The 14,747-nt window shown below is 37.8% G+C and overlaps 1 protein-coding gene across 1 annotated transcript; it reads right to left on the bottom strand.

Annotated features, from left to right (window-relative positions):
• Positions 1-13,101, bottom strand: LOC144655568 (battenin-like). Its single transcript, XM_078515817.1, has 16 exons — positions 12,943-13,101; positions 12,390-12,450; positions 11,171-11,264; positions 9,926-10,012; positions 8,157-8,236; positions 7,583-7,668; positions 7,269-7,341; positions 6,328-6,359; positions 6,082-6,193; positions 5,394-5,482; positions 4,941-4,993; positions 4,388-4,456; positions 3,840-3,895; positions 2,684-2,777; positions 1,708-1,848; positions 1-587 (listed from the first exon to the last, which is right to left on the bottom strand). The coding sequence occupies exons 1-16, from the start codon at positions 13,016-13,018 to the stop codon at positions 450-452; spliced, it is 1,341 nt and encodes a 446-aa protein (XP_078371943.1). The 5' UTR covers positions 13,019-13,101; the 3' UTR covers positions 1-449.
• Between the last annotated feature and the right edge of the window lie 1,646 nt (positions 13,102-14,747).

The raw sequence follows: 14,747 nt of genomic DNA, 5'->3' as shown, positions 1-14,747 counted from the left end.
TGTCACGATATAAAGCAACTTAGCGAATTCGGTTTTTGGTGATTATCCTAAATAATCAAAAGCGACAGTGGGACTTCAATGTACAATAAATAAATCCAATTCCGATATCCTGAAAATTACCACCAGATGAAGAAAACCTCAACAAACTAATAGTTTTCAATAGCCCTAATGATAAACCATAGCCCTAATTATTGTTATTGACACTAATTTTTTCACAGATATATCCAAAAGCGATTTGAATTCATTGAATACAAATATCAAAAAATGAAAATGTCCCCACATGGTTGGCCCCTCTTCAGCCCCAATTCCGACACAAATTTAATCCTTATAAATCTCCAAACATATTTCAATTTCAAAATAGAAATAAGAAACTCGTCGGAAAACAATTCCGAAATTCATAAATTTCAGCTGTAAAATTTATCACATTAATTCCAGCGCCCCGCCAAACGTTAGCTCGAGGCCTTGTTTCTCCAATACGAACACAAAGCATTATGGGAAGGCAGGGCGGTTGCCCCAGCCAGTGCTATACCACAGCTATCCGCCATGCTGGCCACACCCATTGAGAATTCCCTGTGCTCTGGTGGGACCTGGATAAGGGATAGGAACCTCATCAGCTTTAAACCACAACCCTTTATGTCCTCTAATGCTGTGCAGGCCCAAGATTACAAGCATGGTTTGTTAACTTAAAATTGGGCCCCCGCCCCCCGCCCCCCCCCCCCCGCCCCCCCCCTTCCCCCCCAAGGGCCCAACACCTCACTCAAAGAAAAATAGGGCCTGACATGTAACTATGAAATGGCATATCCACACCTTCAAATCACACTCCTCTAGGCCTAATAATGCAGTGCAACTCCGAAATTAGTAACCTGATGGTATAATAGTTATATAGGAAATGACATAAATAAACACCTTCAAGCCATACTACCCTATGCATATGCAGTGCAGTTTACAAACACTATGCAGTTTACAAACATGGTGTGTTAGTTTACACTATGAAATGACATATCAAACCTTCAAACCGCACTCCCTTCTGCTTTTTAATGCAGTGCAACTCCAACACTAAAAAACTTGATGTGTAAGGCTAGTTTACCCCCACCCAAGAGAAGAGAAAAAAAAAAAGAAAAAAAAAAAAAAAAAGAATAAAACACAATTTTTTTTATTATAAAAAAAAAAATATTTTATATAACAAAAAAAAAAAAAAATTTCTTTGGAAAAAAAAAATATAAAAAATATTTTTTTTTTTTATTAATTTTTTTTTATTTTTTTTTTGTCAGAGGGAAAATTTCCATGGGAAAGTTTTGTTTTTTCTTTTTAAAAAAAACAACCAATTTTTATTTAAAACTTTTTTTTTTTTTTCCTTCCCCTTAAAAAAATAATTTGCAACCTAAAAACTGATATTCCTCCAATCAAACCAAAGTCTGTAGCCGTCAAGGGTGAAATAATTCACAAAACGGACCACGTGGCCTCTTTCGGCTAATTTACATTTAAGTCGAGTGGCTGCTAGGCCGAAAATGTGGTGTTTTCAATCTCGAGTTCTTAGCAAACTGATCCGTAGTTGCTTTTGATTGGTTTCCAGTATTCAAGCAGGACCAATCACAGGCACTGAATGATATTCAAATAACACTCCATATAGACACACCCCAAAGCAAAATACCATTGTAAAAGTCGTAGACAGAACCTGAAGCGTACACAAAAGTGCGTTTACTTTACCTCTTGTGATATCCTGTAGAATGCATTGACATAACAGCCACCTCCGAGAAGTCCTTCATATAAGACGATAATGAACATGATCCACACAGACGGCAGGAAGTGAAAGTAAGCTTCGCATAGTAATATGACAAGATTCACTTGCTGCAAGAGAACAGAAAAAAAGGTTTCTTCAAACGGCTGATTAAGTTTTGTTGCTGTGTTCTGTGAGTTGTTAACTAAAAAAACAAAATGTGCCCAACATGACTCAAATGTCATGGGTAATTAAATGGTGACAAATAGAATTAGGAGGTAGTTCCACGATTTACGTTTTAGTACCAGTAAATTTCCGAAATTTCAGGAATACTGATTAGAGTTACACTTCAAAAACTTTTCCACTTTTTCTTGCGGTTTATTTGTTCGTTTGGTCTCGACAGCCGTCGTTCGCGACGCCACACTGAAATGATCTTTGACTGGATATGGAAATACGAGCGTACTAGGAGACCAGGTTTTGTAACTTCACACTGACCATTCAAACACACAATGAAACTCCCGCGCGCCAAAAAATGGCCCAGCTCACGAGTCTCTCGTAGCTCAGTTGGTTAGAGCGCCCAACCGGTATCTGGGAGGCCATGGGTTCGATTCCCGTCGGGGACTCAGAATTTTTCTTTGTCCCATGCTCGTGTCATGTTGAATACTTCATCTTCATTGTCATTCGTTTGTTTCACAAAAACAAAACAAAAAACAAAAAACAAAGAAAACAAAAAACAAAAAAACAACAACAACGACATGGGACTCCTTTTCAAAAATCCTCTTTTCAACCCGTAAATGAGAGGGGATATGACCAATGAAGTTTACAAAACATTTACTGTAGAGTCAAACAAAATGAACGAACGAAAGAACGAACGAACAACAGAAAAATAAAAATCAGAAAGAGCAAAATAACACATTTAAAGGAGATACAAAATAAGACATGAAAAGAAGATGTAAGATAACCCACCTGCAAGAGAGCTAGGATCCAAATTCTTTTGATAGGATAAATGTTCACAGATGAACGAGAAATGAACACTCCAATTTGATAGTCCACTTGATACCTGGGCAAAGATCGATACCGTTACAGGTCGTTAAAGGGACACGGTCATGGGGATTTTAGTGCGTTTCGGTAAAAAAGTACTAAAATTGGCGAATAGGTCTTCTCGTACATGAAATGTACGCGATAACACTCGGGAAATCATCTGCTAAATCACGATTGAAATAGCATGGACCACGCGGAATGAGGCTCGAAAAAGTGAACAAAGTATGGGCAGTTTAAGTTGAGCCGGCATCTCGATACTTGTGTCGACTAGTGCGATCTCATTCGACCAAGACTTGAGCGAAATGCGTTGATTTTCCGTGTCTTGTGGTCAATTTGATCAGGATCAAATTTGCTCGAAAGGCGACGCAAATTGTTCGGTTTGGCTGCCCAACGCAAATAACCGCATTTATTACTTGCGTATATTGCAAGCCGATTTGCAAGTCCGATAAGAAGGGTTGGAGTGGCATTATCATGAGCATGACTACGAAGTTTCAAAGGCCAACGATATATTTACAGCAATAGAAACCTGAAAGTGATCAACTGGTTTTGTTAAAAAAAAATTATTTTTTTTAAAAATTTTTTTAAAAAATGGGGGGGCCCCAGGTTTGTTAGCTTTGCTATTTAGTGTTACCCTCATTTTAAATAAAGTCTTTATTTATTATTATTATTACTAGACTAGTGCACTGAAGCCATTAAAGGGACGTTTTCATGAATTACACTCGCACGAGGTTTTGATCTCATTATTGAAAAAGTCGGGCAGACTTGTTTAAATTCTGCCTTGGAAAAATCGCTATTAAAAACTAATTGCCATTTGCTCTATCCTCAACTATTCACTTCTTGGTGTTCTTGGCGTAGTCATATATTAGGAAATTTTAGCATCGTTTCGACCAAAACTCCGGTAAAGTCCCCGTGATAGAGCCCCTTAAAAGCGAATTGCGTTGTGAATGTATTCTTTTTCAAAGTGGTGGAACGCAAGCCAACGCATGTGCGCGCTAGTCCTTGGCCGAGCAAAGTCACAGGAAGACACAAGGTGCAAACTTGCATATCTGTTTGGTCTGGGCACTGTTAACGGTCGCCTTACCATCTGTACTGCTCCGAGGGTGTAAGCCAGATTCTATTCCAATAAATCAGTTCATGCTGTAGAAACAAAAAATGCGTATGAAAAAAAAAAACAAAAAAAACAAAACAAAAACAAAAAAACCTGAGTGGCCACTGGTACTGTGGTCTCAAAGTTAGGACCAACTATCACAAATCCTTGGATCTGGCCTTCTTAGCTTAATCAATATGAACTCATCTGTTCTTCCATATACTAGTTCCGTTAGACCCCACTGGGTCTAACTAGACTTGCTAGCCGACAACGTAAATAAACTAACACTTGCCAGCATTTCTTTTGGAACAGATCTAGCCTGCGAACACAGACGTATTTCCAGCTATTTTTCGGCGGAGAGAAACGACAGTCGGAAATACGTCTGCGTTCGCAGGCTAGAACAGATCCAGCTAAAATGTGGAAAAAATATAGCTAATGAACCTAATTGCTTTCACGTGTCCTTGGCTGTCTTTCATCGTTTATGCTTGTACAGAGTAGTTTTCCTTTTCACAAGCCGCAAAATTAAACACAAAAGCACTTACCAAACCTTGATTGATGAAATACTCGGCAAAATACACAAAAAACAATGGACACATATATTTCAGCAGGGACTAGTAAAAAAAGACAGGGAAAAAAACAAAACAATTAAACATAAACAAGCAAAACTTTTGCTTGTTAAAATAATAGCTTACAGTGGACTATCCAAATTGTTGTATGTAATAAAAAGCTTGAACAGCGTAAAACAACAAAAACAAAAACATACGATTCAGTGCCAACATTTATTTCAGGTTGATACGGAAAATCAAATAGATTTTAAAAATTTTTGCAGCAGTGCATTTATACAATTGGAATTTCTCGTAGTATACATGTAGCTTTCGTATATAAAATATGTGCTTTCAAGTTCAGTCTCCTTCCCAGGGCTCTCGCTCATCTTCACTGCTGATCAGTAGCAACGGAGGGTCTGGGAACATGATTAGCATTGAGTGATAAACAAAGCACGTGCATTAGGTTTGAAAAGTTTTTTTTGGAACGTCCATAATGTGGTGAAGTGATTTCGTAAGAATATCTCTAAAGATAAAAAAGAGTTTTTCCTACCTTGGTTATAAGAAGTTTGGTTTTAAAAGTTAACGGATCAGCGGGTTGGCTGTCTGTAATAAACAAAGCAAGAAAAAGAGACAGGAAAGAAAGAAAGAAAAATTAATAAAATACGGACGAATGCTGCATGAGATTTATAATAAATGTTTCCTTGCTATTTTAGCATTTTTTAGCTTCAGTAGACTGTTATTTTCAAGGAGCTATGTTATGATATTTAAAGTCATTTTTCTGATGTACAGAACTACTTTCAAATGTTTTTTAGGGAAAAAACATCAAAGAATGATTAATACTATTACTAAAGTTAGCTCGTGGAATTACCTTGGAAGCTACAAGATCGTAGATTTACCCTGTGGCTTGTGAGCCACGTAGTAAATAACAGAACTTGTTACCTGCAGTAGCGACTGTGATAGACTGTTACGTGACATACAGAATGAACTGGCTAGGTCTTCTTACCAGCACCCGTGACACTGTCAGTCCTTGCTGTTTCCAACAAAGGTTCACGTTCACTGAGATCTTTGGGGTGCTCCAGGATGAACCAATAGCTGCAATGAAGAAACAAGAGACACAAAATAAAACACAGTATCCATGTTCAGGCTTTGTTGCAATGGATGATAACTACCGTATTTATTCGATTAAGCGCCCAACCTTGAATAAGCGCCCACCCTATAGGTAGGCAAAGTTAATAAGCGCCCGGCCTCAAAAAAGCGCCCACCCCCACCCCCACCTCCCTAAAAAAAAACTGAAGTGCACCAAAGGAGTATTGATTATTACTGAAATTGAGACTGAAATTGACTAAGTACTACTAAGAGACGTCCCCGAAGACCGAGTTTTCTAAGTATTTTACAGAAACTTTCAACTGATGAACAGTTAAAATTCTGCTTTGGTACATCTTTACATTTTGTTATTATTTATTGTTTTCTTACAAAATAAACGTACCACTTGCTAAAAATGGTGAAAATTTAATATGCGCCCAGCCTCGAATAAGCACCCACCTCAAATAAGCGCCCACTCTCAAGGTCCAAAAATTTAATAAGCGCCCAGGACGCTTAATCGAATAAATACGGTACTTTTAATAAGCATGCATTCTTATACCAAGTAAACACCCAGACAGAGCTCTAGATCAAGTGACTAATAAGTTTACCTAACACCGAATGTGAATGGTATGACATTCATTATCAACACCGTATTCCTTGGAGAAACTCCAGCAGATGTGAACCCAGCATAAGACAGCGCACCAAATACCCCAGCTCCACCTACAACATGAAACAATTGAATGATATCAGCCACCATGAGTTTTACAATATGCAGTGCTCAATTAGAAGGCAAGGAGATGATAGAAGATTATGGATATTCAGTCACATGTACAGTAGCTACAAAACTTCCTCACCTGTCCCAGAAGACCATGTTGATACAACATCCCTGGATGAAGTAGAAAAAATAGCAATCATTTAAAAAAAAAAGCAAAACAAAAAACAAAAACAAAAAACAGCACAGCAGATGTTTCAGTCTATGTGGCATGACTTCCTTATGCTTGCAATAAAGCACTTGAAATATCAGAAGTGTACACTAAAAAAGCTTAAAACATGTCACATTGTTTAATATATCCTGTATCAATAAACCTCCTCCATGAACATTCCTAATAATATTAACCCTTTGACTCCTGGAGATTTTAAAGAAAAACGCTCTTTTTAGATGTTTTTGACCTTTTAAGGTCTATTAGAAGCTAAAATAGCTCTCAGTAAATCACTCAAAACGGCCCTTGAAGCTCGGCGGCATGCGCACAAATCAAAGTTTGGAGATACCCGGGGATAAACCATCCTACCACTTTAGGCTTTTCGGGTTTTTTTTTTTTTCGCTTTTCGTTTTTCTCTTCTTCCTTTCTTTTTGCTGCAGTGTTTGACCTTCCACCAGGCTTCTTTCTAGTAGAAGAATTTCCGCGAAAAGGGGAAATTATCCTCTGAGCTTTTCACTAAAATTTTGAAGCGTTTTGGTGCATATTTCAAGCTCCATCAATCTAATCACGCTGGTTTAGGTATCGTTGGAAAGCTCTTGATCTGCTTTACAATTTTAGCATAGATGTCCTGTCTTTCTGGGTAAAAGGTGATGACATCACAAGCGGGACAAATGCCAGGATCTTTCATGGTCAGTATAGGTCGGTTCAGGAGTCAATGGGTAAAAGGGTGCGGTTTTGAAAAAATTAATCTTTAAGATCGAATTGGTTTTGGGAAAAAAAGTTAATGAATGCCATGACTACTTTACTTAATGTTATTTCTGAGTAGTTATTAACATTACTTTTAATTGCACCAATAGATGCAAAGCTTAACTCACTTGTCAAAATGTGCTGAGTAGCTCAGTAATGTTATTTCTCCAAATCCTGAACTTATACTTGCAAATACAACACCTGAGAGTTTAAAAAAAAATTCATGTCGTGATTAAAAAAAAAAAAATTCATGTCATGAAAAATAGTTCAGGTCATGATTGACAAACTACATTGTCAATGTTTGGGAAGGTGGGCGGTGGCGGGCGGGGGGAAGACGGGCGGGCACGCAGACAGGCAGGCTGAAAAGGTAGACTGACCATGCAGGTAGGTAAGTCGACAGCATACTGGGTCAAGTTTGAACAGTGTAAAGCGTCAAACTCACCTAACAAACTTAACCAAAGGACATGCGACAAGGCCACAATGAAGAAACTTGCAAAGGCAAACAACACACATAATGCCATCCGTATGCTGAAAAAGTAAGGAAAATGGTTAAGTGTAAGAAAATACTTGAAGTTCCAAAAAATTGCCATTATTTAATTTACACCAAGGGGGCTACACAGGCTTGTTTGCTTGGCTACTAGTTTATTACATGTAACATGCTTGCCTACGGTTACCTCTTGATGAAAACAAATTCAGAATTTGAAGGCGGCAGAAGGCTTTTCCTGGGATCTGGCCCATAAGGCAATAGAGCAGGGTTGCCATGGATACCTTCTGTGCATAAATTGTATCCGGCTCCCTGCTTAATTTTAAGACACCAGTTCCCGGTTCTGTTCTTGGCAATATGTTTTAACTGTCTAGTACAAGTAATGCATTTTAATAGGCCATCTTGTGCGTAGCATTTTAAAGGGTTTCGCACAAAGACTCCTTTTGACAGAGAGATAAAAGACAACTCAGAAATGACCTATTCTGTTACCATAACAACAATAAGCTGGAAAAGGCAATTTAACTCTTTTCACCTGTAAGGTATCCTTTTCATATAAAATGGAGCAGTGACTTTGATAATGAGAGTTGGTAAAATATCAGCCAGCAACACAGTCTGCATATAAATTAAGCAGAATATATAAGCCTTTAGAAAATTAGTTTTCTGAGTGCATGTATGTACATGGATCATGATAAACATTATCAATTTTCCTCCATATAAAGGTAGTTACAAGTCTGTATTTGAGCCTAGTGGCCAATCAGGCTGGCATTTATCCCCCTGACTAGGCTGATGTTTCTACTCTCCCCTGGAGGTGATGCTTGTCCATCATTGGATAACTCTCAGCAATCAATTTCCCAGAACCCTTTTTTATTCTCCTGTGTAGAGCCAGACACCATGAGAGTAAAGTGTCTTACTCAAGAACACGACACAGTGACCCTTGCTGGCCAGGGCTAATGAACCCAAAACGCTTGATCCTAAGTCCAGCACACTAATGTGGTGGTGAACCACATGAAACGTGGTGCCATAAATCCTGTTAATTTACTTTCATGACAGTTATTGCCCTTATTACTCTTGGTTAGAGGTGTTTGTTTAGGGTTGAGGCAGAACTGCATTGGTCATTTAAGACATGTTTACTTTCTCTCTCATTACTCTCTCAACACAGTGGGTGGAAGGTACCCGTAGCATAAAAGCTCTATTAGGCCCTCCCCCCCCTCAAACTTTTAAGCCCTCTCTTTAACAAGCCCCCCCCCCCTCTATTAAGCCACTACCCCCTCCTCCATACATGGTAATTCATGACAACTGATTTAAAAAAAAAGAAAACATATAACATTATTAAAACATCAAAAAGTCCACTTTTTTTCTTCATTTGCACCCTTACTGATATATGGGTTGAAATGAGCCTCCCACCCCCTCCTCCTTAAGCTCCCTCTCTATCAAAACCCCCTGTCAAAGGTTTTGGAAAGAAATAAGCGCCCCAGGGGCTTTTAGCGCTTTTACAGTACATATGTAGCACTCACACATGATGCATTCACTCACTGACAGGCAAGTCTCAATTCTTTTGGACAAGTACACATTTCAAGAACATTTTTTGGTACATTTCAGTCACTAACCCAGATTAGGACTATCAAAATACTGTAAAGTGTCCACTCTCTGTACAGGTAAAAATAAGAACTGGCAAATTTTAATAATATTATTTTTTAATAGGGCAACCTAGCTGACAAACTGAAAAGTAAGGGTTTATACCAGAGCAGACATCGACAATAATAATAATAATAATAATAATAATAATAATAATTTCTATAGCGCTATTTAGCTAGTCTTTCATAGCGCTTTACAATCACTATGCTAAAATATAAAAATAAAATATAAAAATACCTAACTAAATTAATCTATTGAGCTAAAATATCTATACATGCAGAGAGTGAAGTTTTAAAAGTTAAAAATTTAAAAACTAAAAATATCATGATTATTTAACTGGACTTAAAGTAAACGTGTATAAGAAATAAAAATTAAATGTCATAAGCTTCTTTAACTCCTGGTTATACAGTTGACTCCCAATCAAACTCGAACCCATGCTAATTTGAACCTCACACTAACTCATACCAAAAAATTTTGATTTTCCCTGGAGTGCCGTTACACATTTAGTTTTACTGTAATTTTACCCTCGGTAACTTGAACCCTCGATACCTCGAAACCTACCCCTCAGTAACTCAAAGCAATAGCTCAAACCTTCAATTTCTGTTGAAGGTTCGAGTCATCGGGAGTCAACTGTACATGAAATAAATAGTTTTAAGTTTACACTACCCCAGTTGATAGAGGGTTGCACTCCAATCCATCTGAGGAATTTGAAGATCCAGCAGTGTCTAAGAGTAAACTTGAGTTATCTGATTTCTACAAAACAAAAGATGGTAGGCAAAAAAAAATTATTTCAGGTAAATCTCCTAAAAGCTGACCATTCTTAAAGAAATCCACTGACAGACCTGGATCGAAAGTACACACACAAGTGTTCATCTTCCGATTCTTGCACCTGTGACATTTAGTCACATTAGTCTAGTGCCAGTGAGTTTAATACTCTGATCACAAGCCAGCTCATGCATGAGCCAATTTTCATGCCTTGCTGAAAAATTTGAGTCATGATTACAGCCATACCTACACAACCATACATTTTATTTATAAATTTTTCCATATACAATGGTGCCGTTTTGCAGACAAATGTATATAGACCTTATGCAAAAATGGTTGTCATTCATTTCTGTTGTTTGGTCAAGTTTCTTAAAACGCTGATGGTGGCACTTAGGGGGGGGGGGGGGGGTAAAAAAAAAAAAAAAAAAGGGAAAAAGGAAAGGGGGAAGAAAAAAAAAGGGGGAAAGGGGGTTATGGAAGGAGGGCGCTAAATCGAATCATTACGAATATATATGAAATATTGTGCTATTTTGAGAAGTTTCAGTGTTTTGGGTTAAATGGCTGCAAAATTATGACTCATTAAAATTTAAGAGATTTGTATGGAAAAAGTCACCCTGGCCTGCCTAGCCTCGTTTTCATGTTTTTGGCAATATAAATGTCCCTGTAACTTCCTTAGATGGAAGTATTAATAGCCTTTAAACTCTGTACACTGATTTACTCTGACTTTATCTTTAAGTTAAAGTAATTTAATTTCATTGAAAAATTATTTTTTGGGGAGCCGAAAATTAACAGCCGCCATACGTATTTGCATTGTATCTATGGAAAACTAAAAACACGATAACCAGTTTCCCACCCAAGTCACATCCCTTAAATTTAACCAAAAAAATAATTTACATTTATAATATCATTAGTATACCTTTCATAAATAATGCAGAAAATTATTTAATGTAAAAAAAAAATTCCTTAAATTCCCATACAAACTCAGTATTTCATGACAAATAATTTTTGTTTGCCCATTTTCAAAATGGCACATTTAAAAGCAAAAAAGGTGTACATATATGTTATTTCAAGGTCAAACTAATAAAGGACAAATAAATAAAATTCTACATGCTTCAACATATTTAAAGATAATAATAAAAAACATACTTGGTGTTCTGGGTTACTGTTCTTTTCTCCCAGAATGTCATGGGCAGCGCTTAACATGACAACATAACCAAAGTTGTTGCACAAGCCAAGAAGCCTTCAAGGTGAAATAAAATGTATTAAACTATTACAAATACCCATTAAAGAGTGGGCAATAAAGGTTTGCGGCATTGCAGTTTAGCAGAATTTGTTATTTACCTAGGTTTTTCTAGACTAAGCAGTTTGCGGTTTGTGGAAATTTTTGGTCAAATTCGATGCAGCATTATGGTTTTTGTAAGTTTTTTTGTGTGGTTTTGCAGTTATCATACCCCCTTTAGTTACACCCCTCCCCCACCCCCATTAAACTATAAAGATTATTAAGTCGTAATTTCTAAGCTTTAAAGGGCTCCCCACACGTGAGAACAAGATGCAGGGATATGTCGTAGCGACATGAAGCAGCGACAAAATCATGTGTTGTTCACACTCAAGGGACATGAAGCAGGGGGTGTATTGGGGATATCTAGCAGCAACAAAATCACAATATGTACACACGCAAGAAAATGTTGTGAGAAAATGACCAAGGGACATGTCGCAGCAACACATCCCCCTCCTGTGTGCTAATAATTTTTGGCTCATGAATGCAACACGAGTTTCTGCAACATTTTGTCCCTGCATCATGTTGCAGGAAGGGGGACGTGTGGCTGCAACATGTCTCTGGGCCATGTCCCCGCTACATTTTCTTGTATGTGTACATAGTGTTTTTTGGTTGCTGCTACATGTCCCTGATACACATCTTGTTGCTACATGTCGGCATGTCCCTGCGTCTTGTCCCCACCCGTGCGGAGACATTTAGAGATGTGTATCCCCAAATTAGGGAGTTGACTGCCTTGGTGTAGGGGCAAACAAACTGTTTTTTATATCCCATTGTTTACTGTGTTGTTAAGGGGTCATCTTTAGTCTTTTTGTTTTGGTTCTTATGAAAATTAGCCGGTATTTCAGAGAGAGGTGCACAAAATTAAATATGTTGATATTTTTTTTTGCCAACGGGTTTTTAGGTATGTTCAATTTTCTTCAAGATCCAAACCCAACATTTCAAATTGGCCTTCAATTTGACATAGACATAGAGTAAAATAAAAGTTAGCAAAGGCTAATTACTACCAATAATGTTATTATTTTTCTTGTACATAAATTAGTCAAATTAATTACGTTATGTAGCTTGAATATTTATTCACGAATGTCTTACCAGAAACCGACTAAATTCCTTGTACTTTTCCCTTCTTTACTTCTGTTTCTTTCGACAACATCTGAACAGGAAATGACACATATCAATCGCAGAAACAAGCCATGTGTTTAGCCAAGCCGTCGATAAGCGAAGATGTCGACTGCTCAATTTACCGCTCCCTTCACGGAAGAAAATAACTTCCCTCACGGATAAAAACTGGCTGTATATTTCTCGTTCTTAAAGCGTGCCGCGCCGAAGGAGTAAGCTTATTCGAGTATAAAGCTTATTCCACGTAAAAATCCCAAGTGCGCATAACCCACGATCGACATTTGAAGTTGAACCCATTCGAAGTCGAGTGCTCGTATAAATCTAATTCATGAAAGTCGTGAACGCAAATGGCATGGCTAATTTTTCCTCTCCTGCCTATTATTCGCTTACACTCGTAAGGAATAATAAGACAATCATCCTTTTGCTGTACTCTTGCAAAAGGACAGCACAAAACAACTGAAAAGGAAGGTTTTAATAGCGCTGGAGGAAAGCCTATATTAAAACTTGTCACTCGAGTGTATGATACCTGTTGTGTCGTTTTTATCATCCGCAATGTTTGAAGACGGGTCTATTTCTGTACTTCTATCGTCCATTCTCAACATCTCGGCAACAAATCCTCTCAGTCATGGAAAGCTCTCACAGTCCGTGCGAGAACACACCGACGGATCCGAAGTTGTTCTGCCCCTGCGACCGACCGGGGTAGACTAGAACCAAATTATAACCACCCACCCTACCCCACTCCACTCGTGTTGTTTCGCGTTTTGATATGATTTTGTTAATTTGTTTGTTTGTTTTCTTTTTCCGCTTAAGCCTGCTTGCGTTTTATGGATAATATATTGGCATCGTCATGGTTCTTGACTCAAATCTGTCTTTTTTTTTTTACATCACTGCTGTCAGTCGTTGAGGTCCTCGTTTTGCGAGATATTATCAGAAACTTATGGGTTTCTGATATTATATAAAGCAGAGTTATACATTTATTTTCTAAATATGTTTTGTTAGCAATCTTATAAGCTTCCTTGTTTTGATCAAGTTGTTTTATTTTTACACCGTCTGGTCAGGTACCAGTAAGCAAAATGTAAACAAGCTTCAGCTAATCCAGAACTTCGCAGCTCGTATTCTACCTAGACAGGCTCAAGGAAATTTAAGCATCACGATACAACAGTTTTATTTTTTTTTTTTTAATCTTTTTGATGAGACAGATCTGCATGTGGCAACCCAAGTGCTGGTATGGACCTGCCACAAAATTCCTCTCTAAACGTTTAAAATAAAGTACTAAAGGACCTTAGTTAGTTCCCCGTGAAAAAAAAAGAACAAATACACTGATTAAGAGATGCCGTTTTCGTATTTACATACAACTGTAATTTAGTGCCTACCTATCCAACTCATAAACTGCCTACTCGTACTTGATCTGAGACTGAAAATTTTAGAACTAGGGAAAAGGGGATAGTAGTCTATACGGGGAGGCTTCGCCCTCAAAGGGTACCTTTTTAAGGGATTTCATGAGCTGAAGTATGGAAAGGGGTAGGAAAAAGTGTCATTACGGTTTTTAAAAGCTTCTTCTAAAGTATCTAAACCAGGCGCACCGAGTGTTGATTCACCTATTTAGAGTATTTTAAGGGTTTATAAAGGGAACGAGGTTGGTTTAATATTCAGGTGAAAAGTTTAGAACAGATGCAGTATCTGTAGAGTACCTTATTTATTAAATTTTTGGACCTTGAGAGTGGACGCTTATTGGAGGTGGGCGCTTATTTGAGGCTGGGCGCTTATTAAATTTTCACCATTTCAGCAAGTAGTAAGTTTATGCGCGCTTAATCGAATAAATACGGTATATGAAAGGGGTACCATTTTCTATCGAAGATATATGAAAGGCAGTCGATCACAAAACTATTTATTTATGGACACCATCTTATTTAGAATTTGAATTATTCCTTCCTCCCTCTCTGAAATCCACTCATTTTAGAACTCATTTTCAGCCACCAGATTTTACAGCCTCCGAGGTCAGCGGTTACTTACTTGTATGCCTACCTGATCTATCTCCTCACGATAGCCCTAAAGTGCATGTAACTTATTTCTAAAGATGGAGGACAACGATGAGAAAATAGCAGGCTTTGAATTAAGAAAGCGAGTGATCTTCAAGCTACAGCTAGAGCTCGCCAACGTTAATTTCTAGCAAATGACGCGAATCGCGTCTCAGGCATCATTCATCTGATTAGCATGTCAACTGAACAACCCCCGTGACTACGAAAATATGCCCAGTGTACACATTCTCCAACAACTTTAGACAGATTCTTCCTTTCAGCGTAAAATTGCTGTACCTAAAACAAACTGACT

This window comes from Oculina patagonica, chromosome 5 (genome assembly GCF_052425735.1).
Source record: "Oculina patagonica isolate OP01 chromosome 5, crgOcupat, whole genome shotgun sequence".
Taxonomy (NCBI): domain Eukaryota; kingdom Metazoa; phylum Cnidaria; class Anthozoa; order Scleractinia; family Oculinidae; genus Oculina; species Oculina patagonica.
This window is presented reverse-complemented; position numbering and strand designations above follow the sequence as displayed.